This window comes from Pangasianodon hypophthalmus, chromosome 13 (assembly GCF_027358585.1).
Source record: "Pangasianodon hypophthalmus isolate fPanHyp1 chromosome 13, fPanHyp1.pri, whole genome shotgun sequence".
NCBI classification, from domain to species: Eukaryota; Metazoa; Chordata; class Actinopteri; order Siluriformes; family Pangasiidae; genus Pangasianodon; species Pangasianodon hypophthalmus.
Window position 1 is genome coordinate 2,509,163 of NC_069722.1, and position 14,636 is coordinate 2,523,798.

The 14,636-nt window shown below is 37.0% G+C and overlaps 1 protein-coding gene across 1 annotated transcript in view; it reads right to left on the bottom strand.

Moving 5' to 3' along the window:
• The window catches only part of LOC113528224 (uncharacterized), a 131,406-nt gene that overhangs the window by 81,264 nt on the left and 35,506 nt on the right, over positions 1-14,636 (bottom strand). Inside the window, 3 exon segments of the mRNA XM_053239390.1 lie at positions 12,216-12,515; positions 13,186-13,464; positions 13,550-13,864. Coding sequence (XP_053095365.1) covers positions 12,216-12,515; positions 13,186-13,464; positions 13,550-13,864 — 894 coding nt within the window.

Consider the following 14,636-nt stretch of genomic DNA (forward strand, 5'->3'; position numbering starts at 1 on the left):
CACTTCATAACACCATTGCCCCCTGAACAGTAGTGTGAACAGAACAGAGGCGGTGGCTACACTACAGGCCTGGTGTGAATTCTAGATAATGTGAAAAAAATTCACTAAAACAGGTGATTTCAGTATTATTTTTTGGAAGTTTGTGTGGGCCGAAAGAAACAAGACAGTGTGCTGTATTTGGTCTGCAGGCCTTGAGAATGACAAGTATGACCTACGGCAACATCCGAACCAAAAAAGAAAGATAAACCATTATCTCCCTTTGTGGTACCTGGACCTGCTGGTGAAAAGTTTTTCCTCTCAAAGACAAGAAAATAAATTAAACTAATTCTAACAAACATTAAAGATTACTGTCTGAGCACAACAGTTTATAAGTTTCTCTTCAGGCCTGACTGCATTTTATTGAAGTCAGCAATTCCTTATGAGAAAATTCACTGCAAATGTTTGGCACATCTCACACGTCTCTAAATAAGATGTAAAAATAGGATCATTGTATCAGAAACTTGAGTTCCTGTGATATATAGATATATATCCATATGTACAAACACATTTACAAATTTACAGAAAGAACACTATTGAATTGGCTGACTCTGATCTCAGCAGCAGGAAAGCTCCTGCCCATGTATTTAGCAGGCTTCCACACGATACAACATGATTTTGATTCTTAAGTACATTGAAGGTCTAAATAAAAACATAAGTATTTTTTTTTGTAATTAAGAGATATAATTACGTAAGAGTACTGGTATTCAATTTCAATAATGGTTAAGTATAAATCCCCCCAAAAAATACTTAAGTAGAGTAACAAAGTACAGTCTTGTTACTTGTTGGACTTATTGATGTCATAGATGATGTACAACTTGTACATGCACTTTTGATTGAAGTTCAGATAAGGGGCTAATTTTAACAGCCCCCTGAAATAACTGCACAGCCCACAATGGAAACAAGTCATGAGTAATATCCTTCTAAAATTGATATCAGTGATAAGGATCTGTTAGGTTAGCAGTAAAGGCTGTGGTCCCTAAACCCTTTCTCACAGTATGCTGGCATTCTATTCCACCAGCATAATGGAATTCGACTTATTGGATATTTTCAATCAGTATAAACAAATGAACTACTTTATTGTGACAAGGCTGTTACAATATTAGTCAGGACACTGTTGGGTTTCTGTGTGTAGAGTATCATGACTCTGAGTTTAGCTGCTGGTGAGCAGGGTGATGAGAAAGGGGAGGGGTCTGAGCCCCTCTGCTGAGCAAACAATTCACACCTCTCCACAATAACACTGTTACTGAGAAAACAATAGACAGCACAACTAAAGCTTTTTTAATAGTAAAACACTGTATACAACTGCCACAATAGAAGAATAGAAAAATAATCAATGCTTGTCAAAATCTATGGCCATACCACTGCACCATACCATACCACACCACTGTCGTTGATTACTTTCCTATAATAGCATGCCCCAAAGAGATTTTAAGTGAGCTAGACTTCACTACCTGTTAGCTGTTTAAGAGTGAACGGTAGTACATTGATAAGTAGCTACCACATAAGATATATATTGTAATGAATAGTAAACAGTAAGAAGAATATGTAATAAATACAAGAATTCAACTATAAAATACAATTATACATGTTCATGGTTCATCATTCCTAAAGCTTTTCAAACTTTGAAAGAAACACAATAAAAGACACAAACATTTAAATCAACCACTAAACCACCACTGTTTTACACATCATAAGCCAGAAAATTTGATTATTTGATCCAAGTAACATTTTTTAAATAGTAGACGAGAATGTCATGGAATAATAATGTCACATTTCTTATGTACAGAACTTGATCACAAAACCAAGACGGCATTTTTTTAAGACACTTATGACAGAGAATCAGAAATGTTAGTTGGAAAAAATGGAGTAATTCAGACTTCCCCTTTTTTCTTCCAAAAGCACGTGAAACAAAGAAGTGTGCAAGCTGAATGCAAAAGTCATAGCTGTCTGTTAAGTTCAGTGCTGAAAAATGTAACAAAAAAACCTTCCAATTTATTTTCTCCTCGTCAAAGAAACAATACTGCTAAAAATTGAAATACTTCTACTAATAATAATACTCATAAAAAATAGCCTCTTTCTCATGCTTAAGGATCATCCTGAATGCATGCATGCGTTTACAGGTGGGAGAGGAAATATAGAAGATATATATATATATATATATATATATATATATACACACACACACACACATAATCTATATATATATATATATATATATATATATATATATATATATATATATATATATATATATATGAAAATGCATAGCTAAAAAAAAATATATCAATGTCCAGAGAAACAGCATTTATATGAAACCAACTAGCAATTTTTTTTAAATTATTTTATTTGCTTAATTTTTGTATTGGTATTGTACTTTTATTTAAAGCATCTTTATTGGAAATCACTTCACTGCAAAAAAAAGTATCAGAGCAGGGGAAAATATCTTAAGTAACATCAATTTTTGTAACATTTTTCAGTACTATCTAATACTTTGCTGTGGAATTCTCTATTCTGATTTATTCTGATATATATATTTGAAATATAGATCAAAGTGTCATTTTGTATATAGAAATTAAGTTATATGTGAAATTATGTCATTATATATATATATATATATATATATATATATATATATATATATATATATATATATATATATCCATCATATTTTTAAAATGTTTTTTGCTTAATCATTTTTTTCTATATGCAGGATCTCTGTTTCAGAATTGAGAATTCTCAGTTTCTAGGCTCATGAAATGGTCATTCCTATTCTTTTTTATGAAGATTACACCAACATTTCCCAAAATGTTGATCATTATTGTATTGGATTTATGTAAATGTTTATGTAAGTTTAAGTAAATATGCACAGTAAATGTCTTTCTCTATCTTCACGGTAAAATAAATATTTAAATTCTAACATAATACAAAGACTAGTACTTTTGGTTTTATATGGTAAAATGTTAATTAAACAAACCTCATTTGCATAAATATGCATAAATTACAAAAAAATATCAGCAATCAACTGGCAAAGATTAATTGTGATATGTATTGAATTTTTTTTTTTTAAAAAAAAACCTTGTTCTTAATATTAAGAACAAGCCAAATGTATTGATAAAAATGTTGAATTTACCGAGAATTAAATTAAGACAAAGTCTCAGCATCCTGGTCTTTGAGGCGTCGTTCATCTTGGTGTTAATTATAGTGTCCACTGCTACTGTCTTCTCACGATGAAACTCATGAACTTCATGAGCATGTGGTTGAAACTCATGAACTGATGAGCATGCGGTTGATGGTCTTTTTCTATGCATCTGAAGAGGTGGAGTTTATTTTTTGGCCAGTTATCATTTTCACTTGTCTAGTCTATATTCATTAAAGTGACCTTAAGCAAAACTTGTAAAATGATAAATTATAACCAGGGAATTGATCTGCTTGTTGTGAAAGGCTTGTTAATGAGCTGAATTACATTTCTGGACACAGAAAAAAAATTTTACACTCTCTGTTCTGCAGAGAACATTAATCAGATAAGTCCAGAATACCCATGATCTGCTGTGTATACTTCAAGTTTGAAGAACCACACGGGTCAGTGAAACTTGTTAAAGCCCACAGTGTGTCTAAAGTGTCAAAAATACCCACTTCCTCTTGTTAGTTCCGTTCATCTAGTATCTAGCCATCTTACAGAGAGGTGACAAAGAAAACAAAAGGCTGTTAGTAAAATGTCGGGCCATGAAGAGCTGCCTGAAACAGCTTCTCTGGCACTGTACTGGAGGCATGAACCCTGCCATTCCAAAAGTGGTGTTTGGATGGTGGTGGTGGAGAATGGTGTCTAACACATCAGTCCAAATTTTATCATACCTATTTAATTGAGTTTAGATGTATTTTAGAGGTCATAGCCCATGATAACTTTCAACCTCATCAGACCATTCAGCAAGCCCTGGATGGGGGTGGAGTGGAGACCAGGAAGAGACAATGTCCATCAAGATAGAACTGTTTCATCATAGGATAAAAGTGATCATCTCTAATGGGACAAGTGGAGCGATTCTTACAAAATCACTACGCGATTCTTACTGATTTATCTGGTTACACATTCTGGGTTGGGGTTGGGGTGGAGCTACAGGGCAGGTAAAAAGTCTACACAAGGTCATTGTGGAGAGAGTAATGTGTGCAAATTACCAGCAGGTAACATTCTCAAGACTAGCTTTGGTGCACATGCCACATGAAAAGATGAATTTGTGGATATCTTTGAGCATATATTCGCACTACAATAAAATACAATACTTGGTATGTAGCAGCTGATAGGTCTTGTTAACTCCAGGATGTCCTATAGCCAGGAAGGTGTGAGGCCAGGTGATTAGTTTCTCACGGAGCCTAGGTGGGACATATCATTTGCCTTGAGGACACATTGTGGGCACAGAATGATGCACAATTGTTCTGTTCATTTCCTGATCAATGTCCCAGGAAATGGCACTGAAAAAACGTGATTTTAGCAGAATGTGTTCTGTAGACATTTCTCTGGGGCCTGCTGGGCACATTGAAGACAGAGCATCTGCTTTCAAGTTTTCAGAGCCAAGATAATATGAGATTGTGAACTGGAATCTGGAGAAGAAGAATAAGGCCCATGGGGCTATGTGGGGTTCAGTCTCTTAGTGGTTTTTAAGTACTTGAAATTTTTTTGATCAGTGTAGATGATAATGGGGGGAGCCACCCCCTCTTACCAGTAATGCCTCTTCCACTTTGAATTTGAATCATGTAACTACTATCCCTCTATTCAAAATACATTATGGTATTTTCTTCAGCACCTGGGGATTAAAAAGTGGAACTGCAATCCTTCTATTCACAGTAGACTGTGGGGATTTTTCTTTAGAGCTCTATTTCTGAGAAAATTGCATTCAGAATAGTGTTCTTAGCTGTGAATTGTGAAATTCTGATCCCACTATTCATTCCAAAAAGGATAAGGGAAATAAATATGATAAGGCAGGATGTACACTTGTTTGAACAATGTGAGACGTGGCAGACATTAATTTTGTATTAGACACCTCAGAAAGGCAGTTGTTGCAACAGACGTTTCATAAGCAGAATGAGTTGTGATGCCAATTCTGACATGGCGCGCTCACCTAGCAGATCTAGAACTGAATCTGGATACAGAGGTGACCAAAGTGCCACAGAGCAGTAATTCTGCCAGCCACAAATGCACAGGGATGATAATGCAAGAAGGCCACAATAAAAAGCCAACAGAGGGCTCAGACTCTCTATGAAGGCACATGGAGGATCAGCTTGCAAGCTAAGAAAAATTCTCTATATAAGCCATAATAGCCAATATAAAGATGGCAGTGATCCATGTTGGTTTGGACATGGAGGGACAACACTCTTTGCCACAGTACTGGTTTACATTAAAACAATTAAGGCAGGTTCTAGCATGAAAACAGTATCACGCCCTGGGTTGGTGGCATGCATTTTACATACTAGGATTGATGAAAAAGTTGGCCTGGGCCAGAGGCCAATGTTTAATGCTTGCATTGCATCCTTAATGGTTTTGCCTGACAATGCGCTACATGCAGAGGCACCTTGTGCAAGCACCAAGTGCAGAAGTTTTTATTTTAGTTTTTATACTTTTATGATTGCAATACATATGGAGTGCACAGGTAAAGAGCTAGCAGTTGTATTGTTCACTCACTCAATCTAACACCAGTGGACCCCCCTGTGATCAGGAATGCTGCTCCCGTTAGGGGTCGCCACAGCGGATCATTGGTCTGCGTATTTTGATTTGGCACAGTTTTTACGCTGGATGCCCTTCCTGACACAACCCTCCCCAGTTTTTATCCAGGCTTGGGACCAGCACTGAGAGCACACTGTTCCACACAACCCCAGTAGCTGGGATTGGTTTCCAAGCCAGGAATGGAACGCAGACCGCAGCGGTGAAAGCTCTGTGGCCTAACCACTAGTCCTCCAGGAACACAAAGACCTAACTCTTTCTAAAGTTCTTAAATTAGCACTAAAAAAATCTTATATTACCTCCCCAACAGAGTTTTTAGACTGATGGTATTCTTAGTACTTGACGTAGAGAACCAGTATTAGAATGTATTTATTGACAGAGATATCAGCACTTCTGTAAGCTGTTCTGGATAAGGGCATCTACCAAATGCCATAAAGGTAAATGTCATATGATCACCACGTGACTTCGTGTTAAAGGTCTTGTCATGTGTGTGCATGTGCACACGTTATCCAGGTGATGAAATCCCACCTGGTGGTTATATAGTGTTTTTGGAACATGGTTACATGCTGTCAGAGTTTTGGTCCTTTTTTCTGTGTTTTTGTTGTGTTATGTTTTTTTCCCCCCACTAGATGTCGCCCAGCCTTAGTTTTTCTTTGTTGTAATTGGTTTCATTGCTTTCACCTGTGTCTTGTTCCCGTTCTGTGTATTTAAGCCGTCCCTTTTGCCTTTGTTCCCCGCTTGGTTATTGATGTTTCCTAAGCCCCTGTTGTCTTTGTCGTTGCCCTGCTTCTCTTTTCACTTTTTGGCGGTCTTCAGCTCCCCTGCCTTGTCTTCGTTTTTGATCCTTTGCCTTCTTGTTTTTAAAATAAAATACTTGTGCATCAATTTGCATCATGGGTTCACTGCCTCCCTGTGGCTCAATGGTGAAATGGCCATCTCTCACACTAGAGACCTGGGTTCGATTCCCGGTCCTGATAACTTGCATAACCTAAAGGTTTCTGATATGAGATAGTCTTCAGCACAGAGGGCTTGTCCTTGTTAACTTCAAGAGAGATAAAAGAGAAGCTGGTGAGGGAACAACTGTTTATTCTGAGATGTGTAGAAAAACTTACCAGCCAATGTTCCCATAAAACTGTTTGAAGTGTACTTGAGACTACTAATGCATTGTTAAATTGATGTTGCAAAATGTATTAACTTTGTTTATTACTGTTTACTGCTCTGTATAGTAGATTTTGTTTATGTCGAAACATTTCATTTCATTATTTTTGAAGGAATCTTTCAGCTTTACAGCATTCCTTTACATGTGCCTAAGATTTCTTTGTTCATCTAATTTTATGTGTTCATTCCTAGCCCTATTCAGAAGGATTTTACAGAGGAATTTCTCAAAATGCTGACAATTATTGGAATTATATTAGATTTTATGTAACAGTTTATGTAAAAGAAAAATTGTCATGTAAAATTCTTTCCCTGGAAACATTTTAAATCTGACATTATCCAAAGATAGGATTTCTGGTTTTATTAAGTATGCAAATTTATATTTATGGCATCATTTATGCAAAGATAATTAAAAAAAAACAAGCAATATCTGTTGCTTTAAAAAAGAACCCTGCACTGTGTTTGTTTAACTACTGTAAGTATACATTCCACATATATAAAATGTGGAAATAATATATTAACATTTACAACAAAACAAAAGTACTGATAAAAGTTGATTTTACCAAGCAGTAAAGTGAGATGAGGTCTTAGCATCCTGGTCTTTGAGGCGTCATTCAGTTTGGTGTTAATTACACTGTTCATTGCTGCTGTCTTCTTATGATGATGCTCATGAAGTCATGATGGCTGATGTTTTTTTTTTCATGTGGCTAAAGAGGTGGTTCTATTTTGACCATTTCCTGTTTGTGAAAAGCAGAAATCCTAAAACTAATAGTGCAACCAGAACTAAACTGGTTAAAACATACAGTAAACACTACTACACTATCATAAACACTTCTCTAGTCTACATTTACGGCAGTGGTGGCTCAGTGGTTAAGGCTCTGGGTTACTGATCAGAATGTCATGGGGCCAAGCTGCCACTGTTGGGCCCCTGAGCAAGGCACTTAAACCTATCATGGTTGACCCCAATTTCCTAATAATCTAGGATATGTGGAGAAAGGAATTTCCCTGTACTGCAATGTATATGTAATGAATAAAAGCATCTTCATCACCATTTCTCAGAGTTAAAACAACACCTCAGTGCTAAATGATAACTAAATTAAATAAATTATAATGAAGGAATTAATCTACATCCTTCATGCAATGACTTTACTGCAGCTTCCTAAATCCTCCTCCTTTAGTCCACCTGTACTACTTCAGTGATTTTTCATGTTCTATAACCGAGTTTCATGCCATTATGGAATTATTAATAAGCTGAAGCATCAGGAATACATTCAACTGTACAATGGCACATAGGGAATAGATTTGACATAGATAAGTCCTTTTACACTCTCTCTTCAGCAGAGAATATTCATTAGATAAGTTCACAAAACATGTACTTTTTTAATATACAAGAAACTTGTTAGAGCCCACAGAATGTCTGAAATATGCCCTTAGCTGAGCTCCCGTTATAAAGCTGGGGCTGCTGTTCTTGGGCCTGATGCAAATTATCCTGTTAGGTGACCCAAGGTGGAGTTTTCTCTCAGGTCCAAAGCCTATTGAACTTCGATTTTACTGATTGAATGTTCCTCCTCCAAATTTTCTCTAATGACATCTAAAATGCCCCAGGGATTGTGCCGCTATAATAATTCAAATAGGGAGAACCCCAGGAGGCTTGTGGGACCTCTCATACTGCAAATGACAGGGGTTCAAACTCCTTATCGCAATTCTGCGCATCCTCATAAATGAACTTCCAAATCATGATTTTTAGCGTTTGATTAAACCTTCCTACTAGGCCATCTGTTTGCAGATGGTAAACACTGGTGTGCCCTGAACGTAGTGCCCTGGTCAGTCAGAATCTGTGGTTGCAGTGGTGCTTTTTGGGTGGCCAAGGTGTTCACCAGCTGACATTCATGGCTTGCTGCACACCACCGGCATGCCTGGCCAATAGGAATGAGCCATTAGAAGGTTGAGTATTTTATCCTGCCCTAGATGCTCTGCCATGGAATTATAATAAGCTACATGGAAAAGCATTTTCCTGCAGCTTTTTGGAACTAATAATTGAGTGGTCTCTTTGTGTGAGTGTCCTCCTTCACGACTGAAAAATAAGGGTAGGTAAGTGCAATTTCTGGCTGGATTATTTGACCATTGATTACTCTCACTTGGTCAAAAGTATGATGAAGAGACTCGTCACGTCTGTTCCAAAGGGAAGTCCCTAGGTGGAGTCCCCACGGATGCGGGTGGGGGGTGGAGCCCTCCTCCACCTCCGAGTCATCATGATGTGGCACAGACGTTGACGGGCCAGGCCCCGCCTCCCTGGCCAGAGCTGCCCACCTCCCACTCCTAGCAACCCAGCAGCAGGACCCATTCACCATCATAATTTTTAACATTTTCCTAAATCCCAGCCAATTTGTCCCCAAAATAAGTGAGCCTGCTATTTCCCAATGCCTCACATTCAGTGGATTGAAGTCTGATTAAATTACATTTATGGCATTTGGCAGACACCATTGTCGAGAGCAACTTACATTTATCTCATTTTATACAACTGAACAGTTAAGGGTCAAGGACCTTGCCCAAGGGGCCAGCTTGGCACTGCTGAGATTTGAACTCCTAACCTTCCAATCAGGAAGTCTAATGTCTTAACCACTGAGCTACCCCTGTCCGAGGTCTATGTCCACCAAGGCCTGAGGCATGTCTGGGATCCCACCTCCATGTGGGAACACTGATCCTGGAAATTGACAGATTCCTTGCAGCACCAACAAGAGAGAAAGAGAGAGAGAAATGGGAGACATTTGGACCAGAGGCTGCCTCCAGGTGATCCTCTGCCAACTGAAAAGTTTCATCTAGGGAAGTGGACCAATGGCACTGGACCCACTCTGCTCTTCCTGTAAGGAGTCGATATTCCAGTTGCATCCTTGGTGGCAGCTGCCGGGCCGCAAGCTGGGCTTCCCCAATAGCAAGGGGAGGAGTCAGAGAGTCCAGCCATTCCCATGCAGGTCAACACTTCTTGTCAGTCAATTGTCCAAATACCTTTGTGCCCCTGAAAATGGAGGTACTTTGTTGAAAATGTAAATGCCATATTTTTGTGGAACATCTTAAAATAAAGCTGAAAGTCTACACTTCGATCACATCTTGATTGTTTTATTTCAAATCCATTATGGTCGTGTATAAAGACAAAATCACAAAAACTCTGTCATTGTCCAAATACTTCCGGACCTGACTGTATGTTGCAGGAAAGTAAGAGAATAAATAAAGTAAATGGACAAAATACATTTAAAATTCAATAGATTTTTCACAAAATATGGAAAGCAAATGAAACCCAATAAAAAATAAATATCAATGTTAGGAAAGAAATAGACAAAATGAGTCTAACAGTTGAAAAATTATATGACATTTTAAATCTAAATCTAATTTCAAAATATTATTTGACTCTATATGACTGTTTAGGAGTGATATAAGAATTAAAAACTAAATTTCAGGTGACCCTATCATTATTTTTTGATTTCTACATTTGTCAGTAGTTTATGGAAAACACTGATATATAATTTAAATCTTGATGCATTTCAATATTTAACATTAAAATACAAAATGAAAAAGGACCAATTTGTATTGGACCTCTAAATCATTTTAATATCAAGTAGCAGTGAGATAAACAGGTAACAATAAACTAGTAAAAACATGAAAATAAAAGTTTTACTGTAGTAACATCTAAGCAGACTAAACAGATGAAAACAAACTGATTCTAAAAGATCTAAAAGAACATAATAATATCTTAATAACGGAAAATTATCCAAATTAACCATGTTATTGTTTGTGGACTGTAGATATTGGATAATTGTTTAGTTCTCAGCACTACTCTACACAGTTTGTATAAATTTCTACATTCTCATAGTCATTGTCCACATCACTTATTTGTTCATGAGCATCAACATTAATGTAGTCGTTATCAGAGTTGTCTGAATCGTCCTTCTGCGGGAAAATAGTTTTGGTGTTTTCATAATCGGCTTCATCATCTGTCTCAGTCTCTCCTTGGGGACTGTCATATGTGTTTCTGGCACCTATAAAATGATTGCATCAAAATTCAAGTTTTCAGCATATTAGTATATCAAGGTATATTCAATTTCAACAAGAATAAGACAAGTAATGAATAAAAAGCTGTGTTATGCTATTACAGGAAAATAATCAACAACTGAAGTTGATTGCATCTTATGTCTCAGCAATTTGCCAACGATTACAATTTTTGATTAATTAAAGAGTATGTGATAGTTTTAAGTCTGCAAAACAAGGTAATTTTTAATAAAACAACATAAGTAGTCTGTCCTACTAAGAGACTGCAAAGTGTTTTTCAGCAAACTCCTCTATCCTGAAGACTAATCCTTGTTGGAAAACTTAAAGTTATGGTTTTGTCTCTGACTATTGCACTGACTATTACACTGGCACTAGAAACTTCTCCCATAAATGCTAAAAAAATCTCCTTACAGAACACCATATCAACAGTTGCATACGTTTTTAAAATATCTACTTATATGGAGCATCTGCCATACAATCACTGTTTAGATTCTTACTATAGAAACAATGGACCTTATTTATCAAGCTGGATACAAACGGATTTATGCACAAATCATTCGTATGAGAATTTACACAAAAAATATGTTATTCATGAAAGTGCCATAAATTCAGAAAAACTTTCAGATCCTACTCCTGCTCCTGAGTGTGTGTAAATTTCTGCATAAGAAGACTAACTAATGTAAAGCTTGATTGATGGGCATTGAATAATATAATTTCAATGAGTTACTGCACTTTTGTAATTATGCCATCAAATTTACACACACAAATTAAATATTTTCTAGAACCATCATTTCATATAGGTCTAAATGGCATTAAGGAAATATTACATGTGCATATATTTACATATACTATATATATATACATATATATATATATATATATATATATATATATATATATATATATATATATATATATATATATACACACATAGTATATGAAACAGTGTGAAACAACCCTGTGGTATAAAATAATTTAATTCGTTTTGTCATCAAAGGGGTGTTTTACGATTATAGTGAAATGTTTATGATTTTAACAACTCACACTGTGTATCCTTCTTCCTGTCCATCTGACATTGTCTTTGACGTCTTTTTTGTGTCTTCACAAAGCAAATGATGACTGGAACTAATATGAGAAGCAGTCCTGCTGTCACTCCAACACCAATGTAGGGAGCCAGAGATGCTGAGAGAGAAATCGTCTTCATCAAGTATTTTTACCCATTAAACTGCAGAACATAAAATAAAAGAACTAGTTTATTTGACTGTACCTTTCACAGTGATGAACAGGAGCTCAGTGGTAGTGGAAGTAAAGGTGCGTGAGGACACGGTAACTTCATAAGTACAGCTGTAGATTCCCTGATGGACAAAATCTGCCTCAGGAAACAGGAAGACGGCTGAGTGATTAACAGCTGACTGAGTTCTGGTGATGTTGGATCCACTGAACTTCAAGTGGAAGGAACCTCCTGGATACTGACGTTCAGTGGAGCAGATGATGGAGAAGCCATAGCCCCTTGTCACTTCTGGTCCACCAGCAGCACTGAAGGAGATACTGGGCTGCTGCAGCTTCACTAGAACAGAAAGAGCAGGGTCTCTCTTATTGAAAACGATGAAATGAAGGGAATTAATCTTTTTTATAGCTGAAATCAGAGCTGCAATTTTTTCTGACACTGGAAAGTCAGAGACAGAAGGTTTGCACTTTGCAGTTACATGACAAGCTGTTTTTTTGTCTTATTAACTTAAAGATGGATAAAAGAGAGGCTATTGAGGACACAACTATTTATATCTGCTGTAACATAAGCAACTAACTTGTTTCACAGGCATCTCACCACAGGTAGTGTAATTAAAAACAGAGTAAAAGTACAAACTTTTTTCTTCTTAAAAAAATGAAATTGTTTGTAAATTGGTGTGGTATAAGAGGAATTAAACACTTAAGTAGCTGTTATAAGATAAACAACTTTAGGATGTTACACAAATTCTGCTTCACCACAACACCCCCATCATTGATTATTTTCCCATAAAGTGAGTGTTTTATCCATACTAGTAAGAGCAAATTACTGATAGGTAGTAGAAGATTTTGCTGTTCTACTCAACCATCACTAAAATATTTATGCATTAGTCTTGTTAATGCTATTTAAATTATATATAACTTATGGATAATCAATGGCAATTATTTGAACAGCATTTAATAATTAATTATTAACTTAACACTGTTCAGTATAACATCCTCTCTGCACTTACCCACAGTGATGGTAATGGAGTTGCTCCTGGATGATATGGAGTTACTTTCCCTGTATGAGTAGTCACAGGTGTACTGGCCCTGATGTGAGGTATCTACAGTCAGAGTAAATGTTGTTGTAGACTCTGCAGTTTGCTTCCTCATTGATGTCCCAGTTTTATATAAACTGAAGTCCACAGAGATGCATGTTGGGCTGGGTGTGGTACATCTGAACTGAAGGACTTCACCAGGTGAGACCACAGAGTTTGGAGAGATCCTAGTCAATGTGGGAGTCTGCAGGTCTTATAATAAAGATATATATTGAATAATTTTGTAAATGTATTCATTTTAAACAGGGTATGGCAACAAGAAAGAATGATAACTTACTTGAGCACACGACTCCAGCATCTTCACCATGTCCACAGCTCTCTACTCCAAATCCTCTGTGTGAGCACTGATCTATGTAGCTCTCAGTTCCAGTACACTGAACATCATCCAGCCAGGTTGGTTCACTTCCCTGACCAAAGCGGGCATTACGAGGTGCGCTGACGGCTTTACCACATCCAAGCTGTCTACACACCACCTCTGCATCCTTCAAGTCCCAGGAATGATCACACATTGTTCCCCACTGGGCTTTGTGCTGGATCTCCACTCGACCACAACAGTTACTCAGACCATTCACCAGCCTGATCGCGTTATGCACTGATTTATTATATAAAAAGACAGAAGGTTTTATTACTCACCCATATTTGTCAGTTTTGCTCACGAGTTGTAAAATGAAATAACACTAGGAATAAAGTTTAAATCATGATGTAGTAAAATTCGAACTCCCTTATTTTCAATCCTTGTATTCTTAAGAATAGTGAATTTGTTCAGTCGACTAAATATCCATTTTACATCCAAACTAAATTCAATCCAGAGTGTACACTGAACAATCAAATATGTGCTATATATCTACACTGAAAAAGATAATGTGGCTGTTGATTAATTGCCTCCTTTGTGGTTGTGCCTGATGAGGCATGATATGCACATGCACCATGCCCAAGCACCAAGTATAGACATTTAGATTTTATTCAGGCAAAGACTTCTGAGATTGCTACACACACAGGGCTAGCAGCAAGCACCTCAGACCAGTGGGTCCTTTCGACAATGTCACAGGGATGTAGGTGATCTAACACCACCCCTGGTGGTTAGGAGGGGCGAAATAGAACATTAGGAACAATCCAGTGCTTATAGTACATGGTTCCATGTGTAATCTAATCATTTCTGAGACAAAAGTGTCTGAGACGAGAGAAGCTAGCCTTCTGAGATGAGAGTTTCTGAGACAAGAGAAGCACTACAAGGGAGAATACAATTTGCAGAGTCTATGGACAAACAAAAAAGACTAGAATGACTAGAATTTGGTGTTGTATTCAAAAGAATAAAACCCTTAGGGATGTGATGTTAGAGGAAAATCAACAGGAGTAACAGTGGG